At 42.2% G+C, this 25,504-nt stretch overlaps 1 protein-coding gene across 6 annotated transcripts in view; it reads left to right on the forward strand.

The window, feature by feature from the left end:
* Positions 1–7,827: 7,827 nt before the first annotated feature.
* Fam184a (family with sequence similarity 184 member A) overlaps positions 7,828–25,504 on the forward strand; it is a 143,719-nt gene continuing 126,042 nt past the window's right edge. For 3 of the 6 annotated variants that reach the window (XM_008835773.3, XM_008835776.3, XM_008835777.3), the window contains exon 1: positions 7,961–8,206. In XM_008835773.3, the coding sequence (XP_008833995.1) occupies positions 8,039–8,206 (168 nt within the window). In that variant the 5' untranslated portion in view covers positions 7,961–8,038. Of the gene's footprint in view, positions 8,207–25,504 lie in introns of all 6 variants that reach the window. The other 3 variants (XM_008835775.2, XM_008835774.2, XM_008835772.3) reach the window with 2 other exon arrangements.

Here is a 25,504-nt window from a genome sequence, read left to right on the forward strand (position 1 = left end):
GTCCATTTGATATATGGTATTGTTTAATTCAGATGTCTCTCTGTTAAGTCTCTGGCCTGTTGACCTATCTAATGGAGACAGTGCGGTACTGAAGTTGCCTACTATTAATGAGTTGGGATTAATCTGGGTCTTAACGTCCTGGAGTATTATTTTTATGAAGTTGGGTGCACCAGAGTTTGTGATATGTTCATGACTGTAATATCTTCTTGATTCATTGTTCCTTTGATCAAAATGAAGTGGCCCTCTTTGTCTCTTCTGATTAGTTTTAGTTTAAAGTCTATTTTGTCAGATATTAGAATTGCTATGCCTGCTTTTCCTAGTGCCATTTTCTTGGTATATTTTTTTTCCATCCTTTCACTTTGAGATAGTTTCTGTCCTTGATAGTGAGATGAGTTTCTTGCAGACTACAAAAAGATGGGTTTTGTTTCGTAATCCATTCACATAGTCTGTGTCTTTTGACTGGGGAGTTCAGTCCATTAATATTTAAAGTTATTAATGAAAGATGGGTATTGAATCCTGTCATTTTTATTTCCATTTACATTCTTGATATAGCTGTGCTTTTACACAGTTATATCTTCACTGAATTTCTTTCCACAGTCCCTTGGGTATAGCCATTCCTTTCTTCAGCTCTTTGTATTGCTTCCAGAACTCTCTGAAGGGCTGGTTTTGTGGACAAGAATTCCTTCAGTCTATTTATGTCATGGAAGATTTTTCTTTCCCCTTCAACTATAATAGACATTTTGGCTGGATATAGTAATCTGGGTTGGCATCTGTGGTCATTTAACACTGGGAATACTTTGGTCCAGGCTCTTCTGGCTTTCATAGTTTGCATTGAAAAGTCAGCTGTGATCCTAATGGGTTTTCCTTTATATGTGACTTATTGTTTCTCTTTTGCAGCTTTCAGAATTTTCTCTTTGTTTTGTGCGTGTAGTGTTTTTACTACGATGTGCCGTGGAGAGTTTCTGTTCTGGTCCTGTCTCATGTCTTTCTTTAATTTTGGGAAATTTTCTTCCACGATTCTGTTGAAGATCTGGTCCATGCCATTACTTGGGATTCTTCTCCTTCCTGTATGCCTATGATTCATAAGTTTGGACTTTTTATGGTGTCACACTATTCCTGCATATTCCATTCTTGTGATTTCTTAAATTTTTCATACTCTTTGCTTGAGTGGTCTAGTTTGTCCACTTTATCTTCCAGTCTTGCTACTCTGTTTTCCATTTCATTCCTCCTATTGGTGAAGCTTTCTCTGGTCATTTTTAATTGGCTTACTGAGTGTTTCACTTCCTTCTTCATTTCAGCCTGAGTATTCTTCAATATTTCTAGCTCTTTTCTGAATTCATTCAGAAGTTTATCACTATCTTCCTTCAGTTCTTTGATTTCTTTGTGTGTTCTTTAAAATCACTGAGTTCTTTCATCATGTTTATAACTGTTCTTTTGAGTGTCATGTCCTGCATTATCTCTAGGGGGTTCTCATTGTACTCCTCTAGAGGACTACTGGTATTTGGTGGGGATATGTTATTTTGGTTTTTCATGTTATTATTTTTTCTCTGTGATTTTGACATGTGAATTTCTTTTGTAGTTTCTGATTTTGTGTGAGACTCAAGCCTTCAAGTTTAGGTTTGCTTTTTTTGTGAATTTTATGTGTCTTTGTAGTTTACTTTTTGGCCATGAAAGGCTGGTTCCTCTAAGCTTCCAGTTCCCTCTTTTGATTTTATATTGGAGTGGCCAGATTGCTTTTGTCTTTAGGAGTTCCCACAGAGACCCAAGTCAGATGAGGATCAGATGCTCTCATGCTTTCTCCTAAGGTCTGGATCCCTCCAGGATAGATTTTGGCCTCAAGAATTTGGGGATTGGGCTGGCCTGGGAGCCGGGCCCAGGAAAGGTGCTGGTCTAGGGCAGCTGTTCGCTGTGCCACCCAGAGATGCAAAGAAAGATGGGGGCAGAAGGCGGCCCCTAGGGCTCCTGGGGACTGCACTGAGGAGCTGTGTTGGTCTGGATGCAAAGGACAAGGAAGAGGAATGGTCAGCCCTGGCATCCAGTAAAGAGGCTGGCCGGTTGTGCAGACCCAGGAGAGAGAAGCCTGCAGGTTGGAGCAAGGCCAGCAGGCCCAGGGAAGCAGAGAGAGGTGAAGCGACATTTCAAGTTTTTTACCCATTTTAAAAACCAGGTACTATTTTTCAGGGTTTTAGAATTCTTTATATATTCTTGATAGTAATCAATTGTCAGTTATATGACTTGAAAATATCTTTTCACATATCAAAGTGTTCTCTTTCATTTTTAAAAATGTCCCTTGGTGCACCAAAGTTTTTTTAATTCTGATGATGCCCAATTTGTCTGGGATTGTGTCTACAATTTTTTCTTCTTTCTCTTCCCATATTTTTTTTTCTTCCTCCGTGTCTCCCACCTTCCCTCAGTCCCTTCACTTTTCCTGGGATATGGTCTCGCTGTGTTGCCCAGGTGGTCTCAAACTCCTGGGCTGTAATGATTCCACTGCACTAGGGTCCCAAGCAGTTGAGCCTGTTGGCACATGATACCATGCCAGGCACCTCACTAACTTTTGAGCTCTCATTTCCAACTTGATTTTGATTCTTATTTATTATTAATTCTTTGAGAACTTCATACAATGTATTTTGATCCTCCCTCCCCAAACGCCCCCCAAGAGCCACCCCATTGATTTTGATTCTTAAGTACTATCATCTGGAGTTCATCTAAGTTTTCTGGGCCTAAAATAAATATAATTTTGTAAACTTAAGAAAAAATATAAAAACTGTTACTTTTATGAATTTCTGCTAAATTTCCTGTGTTATTAGTTGCTAGGACCTGTCATGGCAGGCTCATGGAAGCTTCCTTTGCTTCATCACTAACCAGCCTTTGCAATCACCAGCAATATTCCCCACCACCACCATTTTTAGTGATTCCGGATATACATATACCTCATAATCGAAATATTGGTATATAGAATGATTAACATCAGAAAGTTGTAGTGAAAGAATATCAGAACAAAGATTCGCCTATAAATGGCTTTAAAGTACTGTTTAGTGAATCATAAAAAACTGCTGGGTGTGATAGTGCATGCTCATAATGCTAGCACTTGGGAGGCAGTGGCAGGAGAGCCATGAGTTTGAGGCCAGCCTGGAATACATAGCAAATCCCAGCAAGCCTGGGCTACATAATGAGATTCTGTTTCAACAACAACAACTAGAAACGGAGGTTTAAAATAGGTTATAATTCTACTTCTATTAATTTGTTTGAAAATCTGAGCAATCTAATTTCTGACCTTCAATGTATAAAACACAAGAGGTTAGACTTGAAATTCCCTTCAAGCTCTAATCATTAATAATTATTTTTGGCTTAATATTCCTTCTTCTACCTGCTTTCAATGACTTCTGTACTAGCTAGCCTCTGCCCTGCTGGACCAAGGTTCCACATTAGAATGAGTTCACTCCTTGTATTTTATTCTCCTGGGCCTGATGCTTCCACCCATTGGCAATGACTCCTAAAGAGAAATTCTAGAATATCATAGAAGATATCCTACTGTGTTTGCCTTCCCTAACTATACAAAATGCTTCAGGTAATCGGTTTATAAAGAGAAAACATCTATTTTCATGGACAGTTTTGGAGGTTCTACTGTAAGGTTAGCAGACCCATTGTTTTGGGTCTTTGGTGTACCTACTAGATAGTAATGGTAGTTAAGTGTGTAATAGAGCAAACTGCTCATTTCAGGGCCAAGAAGCAAAAGAAGGAAAAGGAACAGGCCACGGTCCAAGAACTTACAGGTTTCATCATCTTCCCATAGCTCTGCTGTGGAGGCCAAGTCTTTAACATGTGAACATTTAGGAGATGCTTATCCAAACCGTAACACCTATCTAGACTGATGCATCCTTTCACATACCTGTGACTTTTGGTACCTTCTTGAAAGCAATTCTGTTCATCTAGTTTGAGCACTGAGTTTCACCTCTTCTTTATTTAACTGCAACTGAACATCCTACAGGCATCTCAAATGTTTCATGTTTCATGCCCAACTTATCTGTCCCAGCCTATCCCTCCTCTCTGTTCTTTGTCTCGGAGTCCTTGCCGCTTTATTTTTCTCTACCTCAATATCTCCACCCCTTTCTCTTTCTTCTCACTACCATATTTAGTGGATCAGTTCCACATGTCTCATCTGAATACATGCAACAGGCTCCTCATCCATACAGGTGTCTCTAAGGTCCATTTTCCTCAGTCACAAGAATTATGGAACTGTCCTAATTTGCTTTCTGTTGCTGTAATAGAACACTCTGACCAAAAACAACTTGGGGAGAAAGGGATTTACTTCATCTTACAGCTTACAGTCCATCACTGAGGGAATACAAGGCAGGAACTCAAGGCGCAAGTTTGAGAAGAACGGTGCTTATCGGCTTGTTCTCCCTGGCTTGCTCAGCTACCTGGTTTCTACAGTGCAGGCCCACTTGACCAGGGATGGCACCACCCATAGTGGGCTGGGCCCTTCTACATTAATTAGCAATCAAGACAATGTCCCATAGACATGCCCATAGGTAAACCTTATGCAAATTCCTCAATTGAAATTCTCTCTTCACAGTTGTGTCAAGTTAATGACTAACATTAGCCATCATGGGAACTGAAATGCAAATCTGATGATTTCATTTTGCTTGCTTAAAGCCCTTCAAGATTTTAGGATTATCTTCAAAATAACTCCTAACTTATTTGTCAAGGCATATGAGTCTTCCCATCCATGAGACATCTTGACACCTGCTCTACCACACTCATATTCTGAAATCCCTTTCAAACGTAGCTCTAGTGACATCAGCCCACCTGCTCTTTCCTAAGTAGGCTGTGCTCCAGAACTTTGGCCCTGCAAATCCCAAAGCAAATAGCTTATTTTTTTCTCCTTTCTTTAACTGAAAAAATTCATTCTTAAGGACTCTGTTCAAATACTGCCTTTGGTGTGTTGTGAAGCCTTCTCAGACACCCCCAAAGTAGCTTAAGTGCGCCTCCTGGAGTTCCTTTAAACCAGGTGACAATGCTGTACCTTACTCTTTCCTAATCTGTTCTCTCCACTGGACTGACAACTTCTTCAGGACAGATAGTGATTCTTCGACTTTTTGGCAGCCTCAGCACCAGGAACTCAGTGTGCGCTCAATAAATATCCCTGAATAAACAATCTCATGATAGAAACTGGTACTGTATAAAAAGATTTCTTGCCTAACTAATATCTCTCCTTTTCTCTCCTTGTATACCTTCTTCATTATATTCTTTAAAAGTGAGTTTCATGGGGGGGCACAGTGGCACACGCCTTTAATCCCAGCACTTGGGAGGCAGAGGCAGGCAGATATCTGTGAGTTGGAGGCCAGCCTGGTCTCCATAGTGAATCCAAGCCAGCTGTGCCCACAGGGAGACTGTCTCAAAAAGACCAAAAAAAAAAAAAAAAAAGTGAGTTTCTGTGCGATGAGTTTGTGAGTGTATTACATAATGCTTTATGTCTTGGTATATTGTTTATAATTAAATATAATTCTACATAAAATGACCTATTGTATTCATTTGCAGTAGGGAAAATAGCAAGTTAATAGAAATTCTGAGTATAGAAGTTATTTATTTATTTAGTCTTTTTGAGACAGGGTCTCCCTATAGTCCCAGCTGGCCTGGAACTCACGATGTAGACCAGGCTGACCTGGAACTCACACAGATTTGCCTGCCTCTGCCTCCTGAGTGCTGGGATTAAAGGTGTGCACCACACCTGGTCTCTGAGCATGGAGTTTAAGACAAAAAAAAAAAAAAAAAAAAAGATTCTCTTGAGTTAAGCCATGTAGTGACGGCAAACACCCACATGATGGGGGTCAGATGAATTTACGGTGGACCAGAGCCACTACCTCTAACTTCCAGGTCAGAGCTGAAGGGGCAGATAACAAATACTGTCTCCCTTCAGAGGAAGCATGGGAAGGGTGAACAGGTGCATTGACTCCACTAACATTGCAAATTGCCCTCTTTATTTCCAATCCTATGCTCTAGTATAGGAACAGAACCCCAAACACCTTCTTTGCCTCATCAAATTTCATCAGCATATATATTTGCTTGGAATGTGAAGGGTAAGAGTGCTAATGTGATTAAATCTTCCTCGCCCCAAATTTAATGAAATAATACTAGTTTGCATGCTTGTTTCTGGTTACCTGCTCCATTCAGAACCTGGAACTACTAATTTTCTGGAAGGTCTATGACAGAAGGACTGAGTAACTAAGTGCATATAGGAAAAGATCTTATCTAGTTCAGTCTTTCTGAAATTCGATCAATCTGGAAATATTTCAGGATCCTCTTCAATCCTTTTGTTTAGATTTTTAGCACATTCAGACACTTTGTTCATTTGGCCCCCAATTTAATTTCTCAAACTTATATGACTGTGACTTGCATGCTGAAGGGGAATTCCGTGAAGCACAGGAACTCCGTTCTGTAAAACTGCATGGAGAACAGATTGAAGAAAATAAGCATAATCCTATAAAGTTTATATTTGTATTAACCTAAAATGACTCATTTAGTCCATTACAGGGTACAAGTTATTTTAAAATTCCGTTTATTTTTCTTTTTTAACAAACAGTTCCAGGGATAGGGATACAAGTTTTTAAGTCATTTGACCACAGGAGCAGGGACGCTAAGAAAAAAAAAAAAAAATCAGTAAAGCATAAAAACATTTAGCATGGCGAAAAAGTGCAAAGAAAACCAATTTAGGCACAGCGTCTTCCTCTTGTTCCGTTATTCTGTTTTCCCCTTTACTTTTATCCCAATCCTATTAGAATTTCGGGCCAACTATATTTCATATAAAGTTGTTCCAGGCTCCATTCGACTCGGGGGAAGTGGGGTGCAGTTTACTGTAATTTACACTGAAGGAGGCCCAGAGGTCTGGCACACATTAGTTGCTCGTGCTTGGGTGTTTGCAAGGAAGAGTCAAGTCTGGGATCAGAGGCCCCCTCTACTCCACTACCACGTTTCTGGTGCTGAGGTCATTGGCATTAGGGTACCAGATGGAGCTTGCCGCTCTTGGGGGTCTGCACACAAGAGGCACGTGCAGAGAGTCTGTCCAGTGGCAAGCTTATAATTGTTAATAGAAGGTGACTGTCATCACTTCATTTTCTCTGAACATTTTTTTTTAAACCTAAGACTCTTAGCGCCTGGGGCAGACCTTCTGTTCCTGGGCCTCGGAGCTGTGTGCGTCTGTGAGTTGCGGGTTACGGGGCTGAGAGCTGTGCGGCCTCGAGCTTTCAACGCGGCTGAACTGCGGGACTTTGTGTTGGAGGCCTCGGTGGAATAGGGCCGCGGAATGCGGGGCTGAGGACCAGAGATTTCGGGGACTGTGAGCGGGAGGAATGTGACCTGTAGAGTCGTGGATCACGGACTGCGGGGTACTGGGTTGTGGACTGCGGAACTGAGGAGCTGAGGGGTGCAGAACTGTGGACTGCAGGCCTCCAGGTGCAGAGCTGTGGACTGCGGGACAGCGGGGTGCGGGAGTGCGGGGCACGGGGCTGTGGACTGTGGGGCTGCAGGCTACCTGCGAGGTGTGGGGCCGTGGGGTGCGGGGCTGCGGGCTGCGCCGCTGTGGACTATGGGGTGAAGCTGCAGTCAGCGAGGCCGCAGGTTTGCGGGCTGAAGGGCTGCGGGGCGGACCTTGGCTGCGGGGAAATGACGTAGCCAGCCCCACGCGCTCAGAGGGCCGTGAGCCAGGCGCCCTGGTAACGGCGCTCGGCATCTCCCGCGTCCTCCGGCCCCGCCTCCCGCCGCCGCAGCCCGCCAGGTCTCCGCCTCCCTCCGCAGTCCCCGCGGCCGAGTCGCCGGGCCGGTTCGGTTGCGAGCGGGAAGCCACAGCGCCGTCGCCCCACGCTCGCCTTCGGGCAGAGGACGCGAGGGTCGCAGGCGGACGCGCGCGGGCCGGCGAGTCGGGACTCGCCCCCCCCCCGCCTCCCCTCCCCCGGACCGTCGCCTTCCCCGCGTGGTTGCGGCGCCGGCCTCACCCCGCACGCGGGGACGGGTGCCCCGGCCGGGGTCTGCCGGGAAGATGGCGACCCCGGGCATGAGCTGGCAGCAGCACTATTACGGCGGCTCCGCGGCTGGGGCGGCCAAATTCGCGCCCTCGGCGGCCGGCGCGCAGCTGACCGGGCACAGCCTGGACTACAGCCACGACATGCACCTGAAGATGAGCAAGAAGATCGCCCAGCTCACCAAGGTACGGGACGCGGGGCTCCCCTGGCAAGGTGTGGAGGGGCCCTCCGGAAGCAACAGCGACTTGCCTCCCAGCGCCGCAAACTTGGGTGGGACCCGGCCACCCAACTTGAACGAGGCGGCGCCCCGCACGCCGGGACTGTAGGGCTTGCACCCCTTTGCCTGTGGGCAAGCCTGGACGGAGTGGATGAGGCTACTTTCGCAGTTCCACGCTAGTAATTGAGTTTCCTGTTGCTTGGTGCCTTAGCCAGGGCTGCAAGAGGAAGCTTGCTTCTTCCAGTGCCTGTGAAGTACAAGTGCGGTTTACCCAACAAGACCCGGAATCCTCTGAGTTAATCAGTATCTGTTACTGGTTATGCAGTTTAACCGGAGTATAAACTTTCCGAGGTTATTCTGAGGACTGTAGGAGGCTAAAACATACCTTGTGTGCCATTTTAGGGATTTAATGAGTCATTCCTTACCCGGACAAAATGTCAAATAAGGTTTATTAGATGAATCACAGTGTGTTTACATTTTGTAAATGCTTCATCTTATCAGAAGATAGTCTTCCAAGAGCTGATATGACACGTCGCCTGCACATTTGGCCAGCTGTAGTTTAAGGTAGTAGATCAGTGAGTTCTTTTCCTAACTTAGTAAACGCTGATAAGAGCTAGTTTCTGTGAAGAGCCATTCCAATCAGTTAACTACTCACTAGTCTGCGTAGCTCTTAGTAGCAGTTTAGCACTATGTGCTTCAGTGATTTGTGGTTTCTAGAAGTTAGTCCTGGTGACATGACAGCCCTCCATAGATGAGTGTTGTGATGCTAGAGGGTGGATGAGCTCCGGGAAGGGGGTCACTGCTCCATAATCTCTTGTGATCTGACTCAACTCCACATTTTCATCATATAATGTCACTATTGGCTTTTTTGAAAGTAGACCAAACCACTAGTATTAGAAGAAAGGAAAAGGGCATGAAGAGAGTAAAAAGATTTCAGTAAATAAATGTGATCAGGGTACAAAACAGTGCAGAAGGACTGAAGAATGAGGGGTGCGTAGAAGCAAAAATGCAAAACCATTAAAGAGAAAAACCGTGTAAAGCAACACAACCTTTTAAGGGGTTTCCTTTCTTGTTCTTTGTCTTTACTCTAAGCAACATCTCAGAGGTCGCCACTTGTGCAGTTTTTACTATTTGCTCTTGTGACAGTGCCCACATCCAGAGAAAGGGAGGTGTTGGAAGGCATCATAGTATGCCATCAGGGCATGTACATGGCCAGGACTAAACACCAGGCCTCCTTGGTGGTGTTTCATCTCCAGAATGCTGATGGCCACAGTGAGGCTCATGAATATTTATCTGTTCTGGCTTCCTCTTATGCTATGTCCACAGCGTCCAGTCGTTCTTATTTTAGACTGTAACCCTCTGGAGCTTCCTTACAGGAATGAAGTAGTGGGACTGTGTGCTGTTTAATAAAAGCTGTTTTTCTTCAGTAAACTTTTTTCATTTCTACTTAACACTTCAATTTCCTGTTCTCTTACCAGTGAAAGAAGTTCAGCCCCAATGGCACGGGTGGGATATTGAGGGGATGATGTTATCTCTCAATCTAATGAACCAGGTCCAGTGTTCCCTGCTGCACCTGATCTCAGCTCAGTGTTACTCAGACTCTGATTTCATGTTTGTAGTTACTGTTTCTAACACCCCGTCTGATTTCTGAGTGCTGCAGACATTTCATCCTTTGTGCTAGGGTTTCTCAGCATAGTACAATTGACATTTTACATTGGAAAGTTCCTGGGGGGGGGGCTGGCTGCCCTGTGTGTTATTCACAGGATGTTTAGCAGCAGCTGCACCACTGAGTGGGAACAGGTTGCATATGCCCGTGCCTGGGCATTTAGAAGTAACAATAAAGTCTGCAGACATTACCAGGTATTCCCTGGTTAGTGTAGGAGAGAGGTGGCAAAGTCATCCAGCAAAGGATGATTATCTGAATTGTGCTGAAATACCTAGGGCTTCCCCTACCCCCTTGCTTGCCTTACTGTTTCCCATGATAAAGCTTGAGAGTGAAACAGTCTGATAATAAGACTCTGTTGCAGCCAGTTCCCCTCAGTCTCACACACCCTACAAAGACATGCTTGCCTTATGTACTACTTTAGAGATGTTCAAATTTTATAGTCACATATGCTTATTGTAAACAGTATTTCATAAGCCTTGTATCATGGATAAGTGTATATGGATGTGTAGATTGTTAGGACCTTTATAGTTGTATAGTATCTGCTAAGATTCTCACTAAAGAAGAGTTTATTAATAAATTCACACCAATAGAAGTATGTTGAATAGAAGAATGGTTGGAACTTGATTTTTAGCTTTTATTTCAAAATTAGATATTTTAATGATAACCATTAAAATAGGAGCTTGGAACTGGGGAGATCATCAGTTGGTAAAGCACTAGCCCATTCAAGCATGAAGATCTGAGTTCAATCCTAGCATTCACATAAAAAAGCTGGATGCTTCTGGGTGTGGTGGCGCATGCCTTTAATCCCAGCACTTGGGAGCAGAGGCAGGCAGATCTCTGTGAATTCAAGGCTAGCCTGGTCTACATAGTGAGTTACAGGACAGCTGGGGTTACAGGGAGACCCTGTTTCAAAAAGACCAATGGATCTCTGTGAGATTGAAGGCAGCCTGGTCTACAGAGAGTTCCATACCAGCTAAAAGGGGACCCTTTTAAAAAAAACAAAAAAAAAAAAAAAAAAGCTGGATGCTGATGTATGTACTTGTGATCCCCAGCACTGGAGAAGCAGAGACAGGAAGATCCCTGGGGCTTACTAGCCAGCTATTCTAGTCAAAATGGCAAACTCTAGGCCTCAACAAGTAAGATGCACAGCAGTTGAGGAAGGTACCTGGCATTGAGCTCTGCCTCCGTGCACATCCATGTGCACACATATAGCACACACATGACACATACATACATACACATAAAATAAATAATATAAAATCCTTTTAATAACTAGCAGCATGAGTAAGAACAAATGTTGGGGGCTAGAAAAGCACATATTGGTTTTGCAGAGGACCTGAGTTTAGTTCCCTGCACCCATAACCTCATCTCACAACCACTTGTAATGGTACTTCCCGATGATCTGATGCCTTCTGGCCTTTGCGGATACCTGCGTTCATATGTACATACTCACAGAAGATACTCATACACATAATTAAAAAGTAAAAACTAAAATTTAAGAAAAGAATGTAGCCAGGCATGATGGAGCACGCCTTTGATCTCAGCACTTGGGAGGCAGAGGCCACTAGATCTCTGTGAGGTGGTGGCCAGCCTGATCTACATAGCAGTTCCAGGCCAACACAGGGGGCGGGGGGGCTACAGGGAAACCCTGTCTCAACAAAACAAACAAACAAAAGAATGTGGGGACTGAATGGCTCAGCACTTAAGAACACTTGTTCTTACAGAGGACCCTGGTTCCTTTCCTAGAATCCACATGGCATCTAACAACTGTCTGTAATGCCAGTTTCAGGAGATCCAGCACCCTCTTCTGGCATCCACAGGTACCAGGCACACATGTGAGTCACATACATACAAACAAGCAAAACACTCATATACATAAAATTTTTAAAACAATAATATTTTAAAGAGTTGTAAAGACATATAGTGGGCTCCTAATTCAGGTTGTCACTGAAAATACTTAATATATATCAACAAAGTATTAATAAAATATAGGTAAGATGTTTTTAAATATTCCTTTAAAAGTTCCTTGATGTTTTTTGTTTTTGTTTTGTTTTGCTTTTTTAAAGACAGGGTCTCTCTATATAACCCAGACTGGCCTCAAAGTAACAAAGTACCAGTGCCCCTGGCTCAGCCTCCTGAGTGTAGAGCCTACAGTCGTACACTACCATGACCAACACCACTCTGTTTTATGTGACAAAATAAATATATGACATTTATTTTGAGAGTTTTTTTCTACTAAGCTTTGTTAAAATGTGTACAGTAATTCTTCTATTTGAACATCAAAGCTTCAAGGTTCACGGACTTGTCTGACTGGCTTTGCCAGGGTAAGGAAGAAGGTTAATTACATTATAATGTACCTGTTGAGGCTTATTTCCTTTTTCTTTCCCCTTGGTGCTAGGGATCACATCTGGGGACTTGTAAGTGCTAAGAAGCACTCTACCACTGAGCTATACCCTTAGCCCTACAACATTTTCTTTTTTTAATTGAATTTCTGTAGTTTTCATACAATATAATTTGGTGGTATTTAGATCCCCTTCCCCATTTGCACCTCCTCTTATTGCCCCCCACCCAATTTAATGTACTCTGTTATAATATAATATAGTATAATATAGTATGGCCTATAGTGTCTAATGTGTGTCCCCAAATGCCCTTCAGTGTGGGTCCATCCACTGGAACCTGGTTAACCTACCAAGAATCCTGTGCTTGAAAGAGATGCAGTATATTTTTAAGTAATGAAAATACTATGTAAAGATTTGCTCAGATTCCATTTCCTAATAACCCAACAGCCTTTTAATGGCCAGAAGAGCAGTAGTTTTTAGAGCATGTTTTTATGTAAGGGGACTTTGCTAAGTGTTACAGAGAGGAGCAAAACACAGCCTCTGCCTCTAAGTCAGGAATATTTCGGTCATTTATGTCACCTCTTAAGAGTGAATATTAGGTTTCTGAATTCATGCTGTATGCCCACATCATGGCACATTGCTTGAGTTGTTAACTGACTTCACAGCAAGTGGAGAAACTGGATGGCTTTAATTTTGCTGTGTAAAACCCCATGTCTGTACTTCTGTATTTGCATCTGTGTTGACCATTTAGGATTCTTAGGCAGAAATGCAGAACTTATGGGCTGCAACTATGAAACAGCCTATTGCTGTCATTTTTCATTTGTCCCCCACCCACCTTTTTAGTACCTCCCTTTTAATTTACTTCTTAGGACTGATTCATTTCCTGCCAGGAATGAACTTGACTTTTCTGGTTGCTCTTAGCTCATACAGATCATCCTTTGGTCAGTAGGCCACAAAAGTCTCAGTTTGATTGTTAAAATATCCAGAGCCAACCAGGCCAGACTTAGAGATAAAGCATCCTGCCCTCCTCTGGCTGGCTCCAGCCCTGCCTCCTGAAGCTGGGGAGGGTGGGAAGCTAGGGAAGGTGGGAAGCTGGGGAAAGGGTTTCATCTACTTCTCTGCTACTGGCCCAGTGTTTCTTCCTTTCTTCTTTTGTTTTATCAGTCTTAGTTTCTGATTCCTGCAAAGTTACACAAGGAAGAGGGACTTAGAAGGAAGAACAGCAGAATAGAGTTTTATTTGATTAGTTAAGAGACTTGATGTGGCTGTAGTTCCCGAGCCTTTGTGGCCTTGGCAAGTTTCCAGCTCATTGTTTCACTTGAGGATCCTCCAGCCTCCTATCTCAGTTGCCTTGGATTTTCACCTTAATTCCTTGACCCTAAAAATGCATCTGTGTTCTGGCTGGTTGCTTGATCCCTTTTCAGTCTGTTGGGGCTGGGATTACCTTCATCTTCATTTTGTTACGGGCTTTTCAGGGTCCAGATATGCCTCTTGCCTAGACCCGTGACTCTGCCCCAGCTCTTGCCATAGGACTCACATGGTCCACAGTGAATGCTTATTCTCTGCCCAGACTCTGGTAGTGGGCCCAATTCATCCATCTCTCTGGGTTTCAATCTTCATCCAGCTTTTTCTCATTCTTTAGATTTTTTTCAAAGATAGATCAGATGTATCCTGTCAGTTGTTCTTTGAAGTACTTGAGACAAGTATCAAGCTCTCCAAGTGGGCCCCTCAAGCTTTCTTCTAGGCTTTAGTGTGAGACAAGCATCTTTCAACTTTCCCCTTTTAAGGCATAGACCCTTGTTACTGTAGCTTTTCCTAAGGAAACTCTCAGAACCACTCTGTAATCTCTTAAAGCCACATGTTACTACTGTTGGAGTGAGAGCACCTCAGCGCTATATTTTTAGACTTTTGTTGATATTTTAAAGAATGTTTTGTCCACCTGCTTTAGTATATTATTTCTATTGTCTTTGGCTCTCAGTAGAAATTCCCTTAATAATATCCTGCTGTTAGCTTATTAAATGCCTCTTTAAATAATTGTGCTTTCAATCCACCTCAGTCCTTGTGTCATTTATAGTCATAACTCATATAAGGTAAAGAAGTTCCCAAAGAGCAGAAAATGGTTTTGGTTTGGTGTTTAGCATTAGGTCCTCTTCTCTCAATACCCAGTGATGACCTTTCTCTGTGCAGCGGCCATGACCAGCCTGGTCCTTTCTGGACTTCCTTTGTTCTGAAGGCTTATCATATTTATATCTCTGTTTCTCATTTGATACCTTATGATGCAAATTTCTGAATACTTGTTGTTATGTTTATAAATATACTTCTCCTTTGACTGTTTTTCACCCATAGGAACCATATCTTTTATTTCATATAAACTTGCTGTGAATTCTTTGCACAGAATATATGTTACTGAGAATTTATTGAAAAAGGTATTGGTGGTTTTGGTGATGATGTTATGCCAAGTCATTTTATATGAAGGAGAGAAAGTCAGTAGGTATTTATGAGACATTAGATCTGCTGTTCTCCTCAGTTAGTGATGGATAATTTTAGCTGAGTCAAAATATTCTAAGATATTTATATATGTACTGGCTGCTTGAAGTAGTTTAAGTAGTTCTTAAACTACTTCAGAAAGTTGTGTGATATGCTTTCATTTGATATAAGAATAAAACTATATAGAAACTATCTAAAATATAAACATTATTTGTTTTGTAATTAATGTACTTAATGTGCTGGTTTCATGTAGAATTTTTTTTTAAGTCTTTGGTCATTTAAAACTAACTTTTTGCTATCTCCCAAGCCAGTAAAATTTTCATATCCCACTTTTCTTTTCATTAAATAAATCAAAGTTTTCACTTTTTAAAAAATTCCTTAGGAACTGCTATATCCAGTCTGGCTTTCTGAGTTGTAAGTGGCCTCATAGCGTGTAGCCGCTGGCCATTCCAACTCAGCTCCAGCCCAAGCCAGATGCGGCCTTACTACTGATATTTTACTAATGCACTGAGGAGGCAGAGACAGGTGGGTCTCTGAGGCTCATGGCCAGCCAGCCTAACCTACGTGCTTGGTGATTTCCAGGCCAGGGAATGACCTTGCCTAAAAATAACAACAACAACAAAAAAAAAAAAACACAAAAAGAAAAAGACAAAAAAACCCCAAAAAAACCCACCCTGCCTGGTGTGGATGGCTGAGGAACAATACACCCCACATGGGCAGTCACAAATATACATGTACATGAATTTTTCTTCAGGCTTTATATTTTTAAATTATATGTATGTGTATGAGTGTGGGTGGTTGTGTGCACATGAGTTTTAGGCATAGGCCACCTGATGTCGGTGCTGGGAACCAAACTCAGGTTCTCTTGCATGAGCAGTAGGTGCTCTTAACTGTTAAATCATTTCTCCAGCCCTCTTCTGGGTTTATAAATTGTGCATTTTATAATTGGCTTGGTCTCTCTCTGTCTCTCTCTGTTTCTCTCTGTCTCTGTCTCTCTCTCCCTCCTTCCCTCTGTGTGTGTGTGTGTGTGTGTGTGTGTGTGTGTGTCGTGTGTGTGTGTGTGTGTGTGTGTGTGTGTGTGTATTAGGTAAACTAATATTTTCATGTTTTTATTAGCAACTTTAGTCATTCCAGACTTAAAATTTTTTTACTTGAATTGATTTAGAGGCACTGCCATGTTCAGTGTGAACACTACCACTGTAGTCATTTTAAATGTTTTTCGTGTGACTGCTTGCTCCTTTGTTCTTTTTGCTTATGATAATCTTTTACCTTCCTCTACCTACCAGTACCTTGAAAAGTGATATGAATGATAAAGGTCCCTCAGGTATATGTATTGAAATAATTGGTGCATTTTAATTGAATTGTGCCAGTTCCTTTATTCCTAAAGTGGTAAGTATTTCAGACAAATTTGGAAGTCTGCAGTTTGAGGTGGGCATGAGGAGTAACCTGAGCCTGCAGCACCAGGTAGGTTCTAGGTGGTGAGGGGCCCTATTGATAAAAACGCTTTGTTTTCCCTGCCAGCTGATCTTGTGAGATTTAAACAACAAAGCTCTTCTCCACAGATATCCAGATGCAGTTATTGTTAATGTCATGAGATAAGACTGAGCAATGGAAATGTGCTGTGCCAGACTTGGTTTTTCAATGTAGAAAGTACCTGTTCTGCAGATTTCCAAGGGTTTCACATTTCCAAGAGTTTTATTTATTTGTCTTTTGATTCTGGAATACTCACATAGATTTTATTGGTCAAACATCCAATTCTAAAAAATCCAGAATGCTCCACAATTCAAAATCTTTGAGCTGCATGCCAGTGTTCAAAAAGTTTTGTATCTAGACACAGTGGCATGTGCCTGTAGCCTTAACTGTGAGTGAGGCTAAAGCAGGAGGATTGTTTGAGCTCATGAGTTCATGGGCATGAGACCCCATCTGAGAAAAATGGAATCTTGGAGTAATTCGGATTTCACTGTTTACATTAGAGATCTTCAACCTGTCCTGGAAAATACAATCTTAACTGCCTGTCAATTAATGTCTAACAGGGAATTTTGGAATTACCAACTTCCGCAAGTCAGAGATTGCCAGTTGTAGTCAGTATTTGGGTATTATTAACATTTGAGACCAAAGCAAATAGTACAGAAAAATGTTTTATTCTTAGCTATTATTAAACTATATCAGCAAGCAATTGTCATTTGTAGACCTAGAGCTTATGCTATTAAGGTTTTTATCCTTCTTTCTACCCTAGTTAACTTTCTGTTGCTGTGATAAAACACTGACCAAAAGCATCTTGAGAAAGAAAGGGTTTACTTCACCTCACACATTACTGTCCATCAAGGGAGCCAGGGCAGGAGCTTGAAGCAGGAACTAAAGCAGAGATCATGGAGGAATGCTGCTTAGATCCTTGCTTCCTCTGGCCTGCTCAGCCACCCTTCCTATAGAGTCCATGCCCACCTGCCCAAGGATGGCATCACCCACCGTGAGCTAGGTCCTCCTACATCAAACAGCAATCAAGAAAAGGTCCCACATGCCCACAGGCCAGTCTGATGGAGGGAATTCCTCAAGTGAAGCTTCCTCCTCCCAGTTGTCTCCAGTTTGTCAAATTGACAAAAACGATCAACTTTCCTACCAAAACTTTTTCAAAACTGTGTAAGAGGCAGCAAAGTTGAATATGTATGTTTTAGACCTGTTTCTTTTACCACTATCACTTTGACATATACATGGAGCCTCAAACTACTATACCACCTATAGAAGATAAGAAAATGACATCAGTGGTCAGCCATAATATGAGAGATCTGGGTATTTTAGACTCAGCTGCAGTGTGCTGCCTCATTTATTATAAAGCAGATAGCATTCCTCATGGCTCTTTAAAGTTGCCAATCTGCACTTCATTATTTGTATACCTTGTCTATATTGAAATCTAAGAAAGTTTGAAAGTAAAATGTTTTGTCCATAAAACTACATTGGTAATATTTAGACTATCAATACAACTGATAATTTTTGTAAAATATCAGAATAATGTTCTATTTTCTCTAAATATTGGGGAATAAGTTGCTTTAGTTAAGTGGATTAATAATTTCTACCTTCTAATATAATATGTCTTTAAAACATATTATTCAGGGGCTAGAGAGATGGCTCTGCAGTTAAGAGCACTGACTGCTCTTGCACAGGACCCAGGTTCGAGTCCCAGCACCCACATGGTGGCTACAAACCATTCTTAACTCCAGTTCCAGGGGAATCCAAAGCCCTCTTCTGACCTTGACGGCATTGCACGACACAGGTGCACTCACATACATGCAGGCAATACACTCATACACATAAAATAAAAATAATTAAAAAATATTATAAATTATACTAGAGTTTATGTCAGCCTCAGATCATTATTATGATCATTAGTACATGTACAGGAAATTGGACCAAATTTATACTACTTCCTGTTGGGCCAAACCTATAAATCAGAGATATCCAATCTGGGGCCCTCAGGCCGTATGTAGCCCAGGATAACTATGACTGCCATCCAACACAAAATTCTAAACTCATTTAAAGCATTATGAATTTTGGGGGGCTGCTGGAGAGATGGCTCAGTGGTTAAGAACACTTACTGTTCTTGCAGAAGACTTGGATTCAAATCCCAGCAACCACATGGCCACTGACAACTGTCTATAACTCCAGTTCCAGGGGATCCAGCATCCTCTTCTGTCCTCCGCAAGCATTGCACGACATGGTTGCACTTACCTACATGCAGACAATACATACATACACATAAAATAAAAATAATAAATAAAATATTTTTAAAACATTATGGATTTTTTAAGACTTTGGGGTTTTTGGTTTTTATTTGTCTGGTTTTGTTTTTGTTTGTTTGTTTTGTAACTCTATTATCTAGTACTCAAGTATGAACTTTGTAGATGACATCCTGTCACGTTGTCAAAAGACTGGACACTGAAATAAATATTGTTCATACCCATTATTTGGAATTTCTCCCTTTCTCATGAAATGAAGTACAGAATTTGAATATGCAAATTATAGACATTGGCCTTTTTGGTTGAGTGAATGTAGTTTATCTTGAGTGTTTATAGGTACAGATTGAAATGCTTGAGGCCAGAAGTGTTTCATTTTGAACATTTCTAGAGTTTGGAATATTTGCATATACATAATGATTTATCTTAGGATGGGACCCAAATTTAAACACAAAACTCATTGTGTTTTATATACATTCAGCCTTATAGTCTTATGGTAAGTTTTTGTGATATCATTGGTACGTCTGTTTTGACTCTGACCTGTCACTTTAGTGTGGAATTTTCCACTAGTGGCAACACTATTTAGCACACAGAAAGCTTCATGTTTTTGATTTTTGAATTGGAGATGTATTTGTCATCCTGTTATTCTTTAAGCATAATCTTTACAGAATCAAATATTTTCTAGAAAATATTTCATGATCAAAATACAGCATAGTATTTTTTTTTTATCCTTAGATGTTTTGCCTAGAAAAGCATGAACAAGGTACTTGTAATTAATTTGCGGGTGTGAAGTTGGGTGTGAGTGGGTGTGGGTCTGTGTGTTTGATGCTCTGCTCAGGGTGATGAAAGAGGATAAATGTAACTGAAATAAAGAGCACTGGTCCATGTGTTTGGAAATTTTGAATGTCCCACAGAAACATTGAGCTAGGCACATTACTTACCTCTGTTAATTTACTATTCCATATTGGACTATATATTTTTCTTATTTTTTAATAGATGGAAAAATAGGAATATATCATTCAAATATGTTTATAACATTTATCAGTAGATTAATTCTGAAAAGTCCTAGATATGTAACTATAAGCAACTTTTTCTATATGATTTGGTACTTTTGGGAGTAGAAATCACATATGTGCTTTCTTCAGGCAAAGAAACTGTCCTACACACTGCCTTAATAGGGTGTCTGTGTGAGGTCTGTATTTCCCTTGAACAAGCCGGAGAGCCACAATTCAGAACTCTGTGGGAAAGGTGCAGCAGTGAACAGTGCTCATCACATGGCCAGAGGTGTGTCTCTCAGATTCCCTCTACTTGAATCTGTTTTACAACTTCCTTCTGTAAATGCTTTCCCCTCTCTGAACCTCATTATAAATTGACAGTAACAGGGCCTAAAGCACAGAGTTTTGGAAAGGTCAGCTGGGGTAATTTATGTAGGAGAGAGGGAGTCAATAAATGTCAGGTCCTGTGATCTCCAGTCTTCTCCCCCTGGGTTCAGCCTCTACTGACACTGTCTCTAACATAAAGTGTGTTTTGCACACATTCTCTTTTCTGATGGAAGGATGTTTTACATTGTTGAGGACCACAGCTATCAAAAGCAAAGGTTGAGCTGTAAACAAAGTACAGTCAGTTCTCATTATTCAAAGTAGTTTATGTTCCAAGATCTGTATTATCTGGGAAAAAGAGGATTAGGTTCTTGACAGCCCCTGGTTACTACATAACAGCAAATCAGCACATAACCTCATTTTATCTGTGCTTAATATATATTGTTGGTTCATTAACATTGGATTCACACTGAATTGGAATTGGATTCATGTTTGAATGGCATTTATATAATACACTGTGTTAGATTTGGACTCATTTTAGCAAGTAGGCAGTTTGCAAATATGAAGTCTATGAATAAGAAGGACTATCTATATCTGAAAACAGCAGCAGGACTCTACATCTATTGTTTGCTCAGCCTCCACTCTGGCTTTCAGCTGTTATCTTATCATGAGCCAGTGTGCTTGTGACTCTTATTACTACCCTAAACACCCTCCCACGGGTGTGACTGTGACTGGTTATTTCCCTAAACACCTTCTGGTAAGAGGAATAGAAAAGATGAAAAAGGCAAGAGTATTCACCTTTTGTGTGTGTTGCCCGTCTCCTGACACATGCTATATTCAGAACTATTGCACAAAGCTACATTCACATCCTCTCCTTGTATGTTCATTGGATCTGGAAGCTGTTTATATTGCCCTACTTCAGAATAAAACCTAATAAAACATATGAACTACCTCAAAACACAGAGCACAGGCTGACGAGATGGCTCAGAGGGTAAAGGGGCTGATTGCCAAGCATGGCAACCTGAGCTCAATCCTAGGAATCCACGTGGTAGAAGGAGAGAACCCTGCATGGTGTCCACTGACCTTCACATGTGCTGTGGCACACATTCACATACACAAATAAATGAATGTACTTTAAAAAAAATAAAGCAAAAGCTTTAAAGCTGTAATGTTTTATCTTTAACTAAAACCTCATATTTTTTAAAGTATTTTTTTTTTTTTATAAGTATACTGCCTACATGTTTGTAAGTGTACCCATATTGTGTGCCACAGAGGTCCGAAGAGGGTGTCAGATCCCCAAGAACTGGAATTATGATTGGTTGTTAGCCACCATGTGGGTGGTGGGAATCAAACCTGAGTCCTCTGCAAGAGTAGCCAGTACTCCTAACCACTCAGCCATCTCTCCAACCCAACCTCCTCTTTTTATGTTCATCTTTTGCTTGGAATATATTTGCAGTTGTTTCCTTCCCACTATACTCCAACAGGGTGGGAGCTGGTTTTGTTAAAAGTCTTTGTAGGTATCTAAAGATACCTAGAAATCTTGTAGTTTGAGGTTGCTACACATTTGGTAGGATGTTTATAGATTAAACTTATGCAACACACAATAAATTTAAAAAATAAAATATAGAATATTTTAGGCAGACAGTTGGTCTTACTGGTATCTCTTCTGATATTTTTCTTCTCAGATAACCTAGAAGAATGTGCCATTTTCTTTAGTCTTGTGCCAGGGATTGAATCCAGGTCTTTGTACAGGCTAGGCAAGTTTTCTACCACTGAACTGGCCAGCCCTTCCAATTTTTTTAAAATAGTATTCATATCTGTCCATTGTTTATGGTTCCAGTCATCTGTGCTTTCCAAAACTACTGGATGAGAGCCTGTGAGATGGCCCTGTGGATAAAGGCCTTTGCTGCCAAGCCTGACCACCTGAGTTCAATCTTAGGAACCCACATGGTAGATAGAACTGACCCTTGTAAGTTGTCTTTGATGTCCACACATATGCTATAGCCTGCCCCCCCACGCATGTATCGTATATACACACAAAAAATAAATGTAATAACAGTTCTCAGAAAAAAAACTACTGATGAGAGCCATGGAGATGGTACACTCACCTCTGTACTTTGTACACACATACATGAACACACATACAAATAGCAATTTGCTCTGAAGTCAAGCCTATTGCTTTAATATTAACTTTTTTATTTTTTATTTTTATTGCGCTTTTAAAATTTCATACATTTCTCACTCAAATCCAGATGCCTCCCCCTATCTCCCCACCAAACCCTATGCACTCTGCCATACATGCTGAGTCCTATTCATTCAGGTGTTTGTACCCAAATGTCCTTCAGTGTCATTGCAACCACTGGAGTCTAGTCAGCCCATCCAGTGATCATATGTCAGTCATACTCTCCTTCACCCAGCAGCAATCAGTCTCAAATAGTTCTCAATCTAGTGCTGGCCTGCCACCTATTTCTCACTTCTTCTTTGGGCCCTTGTTTCATTGAGCTGACATGGGTCCCGCACTCGATGCCACCACTGCCACAGGCTCACGTGAGCAAGCCTCCAGTGGCCTGGAAGCCTCCACCTCCCTGTGTTCATGAACTAGCCCTGACTCTTACAGTCTTTCTGCCTCCTCTTCTGCTATAGTCCCTGAGCTGAGGGTGGGTGAGGTTCCATATAGGAGTCCCATCCTACACTCTCTTATTTTCCAAATTTGGCCAGTTGTGGCCTTCTCTGTGCATCACACTCTGATGTACATGGAAGCCTCACTGGTGAGAGTTGAGGGGTGCAATAGCCCTCTCTTTACCCCTTATTTGTGTTCCATGAGCCTTGGTTGTTGAGATTCAACTGCAGATGCACCACCTAGTACTGGGCATCTCCCAGGTATATGTTCCCTGAGCCTGACCAGATGTGTAGCTCTGCAGTAGCCTCCATCTGTTGCCAAAAAAAAGCTTGATGAGTGCTATATGGCATGCCACTTTAAGGGAGGTCTCTTCTATTTGGCACTGCATTCCCTGCCAAGCAGATCCCAGGTATACGTATTTCTCATAGGGTTTCTAGGGCATCACTTTTCCCTCTAGGTTTCCTAGCCCCCCCAAGATTCATTCATCTCTACTTTTTTTTCATCTGTCTGGCCTCCCTCCTCCCTCCCCTCCTAGTCACAGTGTCCCCATTATTCCCAACCTCTCCCCAATACCTCCTGACTTCTGCCATCTTTCTTTTCCTGACTTCCCTGGCTCCCCCACACTATGGTCCCTTGCATGTCTCCCCTCCTCCCATCCCTGCCAGCTACTCTCACTTTTTCCACCTGCCTCAGGTAACATCTGTTCCCTACTATCTCCCCTTTCAGGTTTAAGACTATATATACTTCTAACCTTTAACCCTCAGTCACCCTTGGTATTTGCTTCTTTATTTCTATTTCTTGATTATGGGACATTGCTAGAGAAACTATAGACTGAAAGAATTTTACTACCGCCCCCCCACACACACAAAAGAGATCTACATCCTCATCTCTGAAGCCTGGGAATCTGTAGGTGGCTTCTAGAAGATGGAAAAGACAAGGAAGCAGCTCCTCATAAAACCAGACTTTTGTCCAATATGGTAATATTAGTCAACTTGTATTGCTTTTAACCTACAAACTTTGTGGTTAATTTGTTACAGTAGTCATAGGAAACTAATGGAAGGACTTCTGTGTCTCACTATAAAATCATGTAATCCAGTTTTATCTAGTCTCTTGGTATTGCTCCACAGTCTGGTGCTGCTGTGTTGGAATGGGCGTTTTGTACATGCTGGAAAAGCCTCTTTCTATTTTACTGAAACTAGCAACACTATCCAGCAGAAATCCATTGTCTGCATGGATACTGGAGTCAGCTATTCTTTCCATAAGAGAACAGTCTCCTTGGACTCCTGCCTTAACCCTCATACTTCTCTGTGCCTTACATAGATGACATACTAGAATCAAGGAAGCTAATTAGAAGGCTGTTTGAAGTGGTATCGGTTAGAAATTTTGAGATACTGAATTAGGGTGGTGGCAGAGAAAGAAAAGATTTGAGAAGTATTTTGGAGCTCAGCTTTCTCTAAAGGCCTTTGGTGTTAGTTATTCCTCCGCATACTTCCTGCTCTGCTATGTGCCCTCCCATTCCTCGCCCCCTTTAAGCCTCTCTAGTATTCCGCTTTCCCCTTTATACCACTGCATTCTACCTCCCCTCCCAAGAAGCCTACCCTGCCACCCATGGCCATTTGTTAGCTTCTTGACCTCTTTGTATTTTGTGATTTGTGAGTGACCAATTCATATAGTAGCAAACTATAAAATAAACATTTATATAAAATGTAATGGTTTGAAGAGTTTATATTATATTACATATCAAATAAGCCTTTGAAAGTGCTTTTCCAATAAAATACCAAAAGGAGAGAGGTGTAGATAAGAGTAGTAGATAAATACAGTTCAGTATAACCAACTCTCACTACTAAAAAAAATGTAATGATAAACATCTGAAGTGTTGTGTATCACTTTGTTTATATAAGTGCTGAGTAATTCTTATACCTGACACTGATTACTTACTTTGGTTAGAAATGGGTGCACAGCATCTTCATCAAGTAATTTTGTCTTTACCCATGATCTAATTCAAATATAGATTTGAATAAAAAGGTAAAAAGGACTAATATCCTCAGGCCTCTTGGGGTAAGTCTATAGCGCAGCTCTCCGCGCTGGGACTCCCTAAGCCCCATTCACCCTTCCATACATCTCACCCAACCACCCTCCCTACCCCTCGCCTTCAAAAAAACAGAGCAACCCAGTCCCTTTCTTGGGCTCCAGGAGCACCACTTCTGGTCCTGGCCCCGCCCTAGCCTCGCTCTGCTTCCCTGAGCCTGCACCACCGGCTAACTCTACTAGCCTGCACTACTATCCTGAGGCCTCCTGGGGTAAGTCTATAGCGCAGCTCTCTGCGCGGGACTCCCTAACCCACATTCACCCTTCCATCCCTCCCCGCCATTCTATACTCCTAGTTTGGGCCCTGCGCCGTTCCTAGTCTTGGGGCCCCAAACACCTGGGGAACCAATACTGCTTCCTGATCCTTCTCACCCAGAGCAACTCAGTCCCTTTGTGGGCTCCAGGAGCACCGCTTCTGGTCCTGGCACTGCCCTCACCACTCTCTGCTTCCCTGGGCCTGCACCACCGGCTAACTCTACTAGCCTGCACTACTATCCTGAGGCCTCCTGGGGTAAGTCTATAGCACAGCTCTCCACGCCGGGACTCCCTAAGCCCCATTCACCCTTCCATCACCCCCCCTTCTATACTCCTCGTTTGGGCCCTGCGCCGTTCCTAGTCTTGGGGCCCCAGACACCTGGGGAACCAATACTGCTTCCTGACCCTTCTAACCCAGACCAACACAGTGCCTTTCTTGGGCCCCAGGAGCACCGCCCTCATCTCCCTCTACTTCCCTGGTCCTGCAACACCTGCCAGCCTCTTGCTGGGGATGACAGCCTCTTTCTGGGGCTCTAAGGCTTACATTTCCTCTCCCTGATCCTTTGCATCCAGTACAACCCAGCTACTCAATCCACTCCCTGGGAAATCTGGGGGCTTCTTCCCTCCCCATCTGCCTTTGCATCCCTTCGTGGCGCGGCCACGGCCAGGGTCACAGGTCAGTCCAACACCCAAGTTCCTGAGGCCAAAAGCATTCTTAGAAGATTCCAGACCTAAGGAGAAAGTCTGAAAACTTCTGATCCACA

The sequence above is a fragment of the Nannospalax galili genome, unplaced genomic scaffold (assembly GCF_000622305.1).
Source record: "Nannospalax galili isolate Female #2095 unplaced genomic scaffold, S.galili_v1.0 scaffold417, whole genome shotgun sequence".
NCBI lineage: Eukaryota > Metazoa > Chordata > Mammalia > Rodentia > Spalacidae > Nannospalax > Nannospalax galili.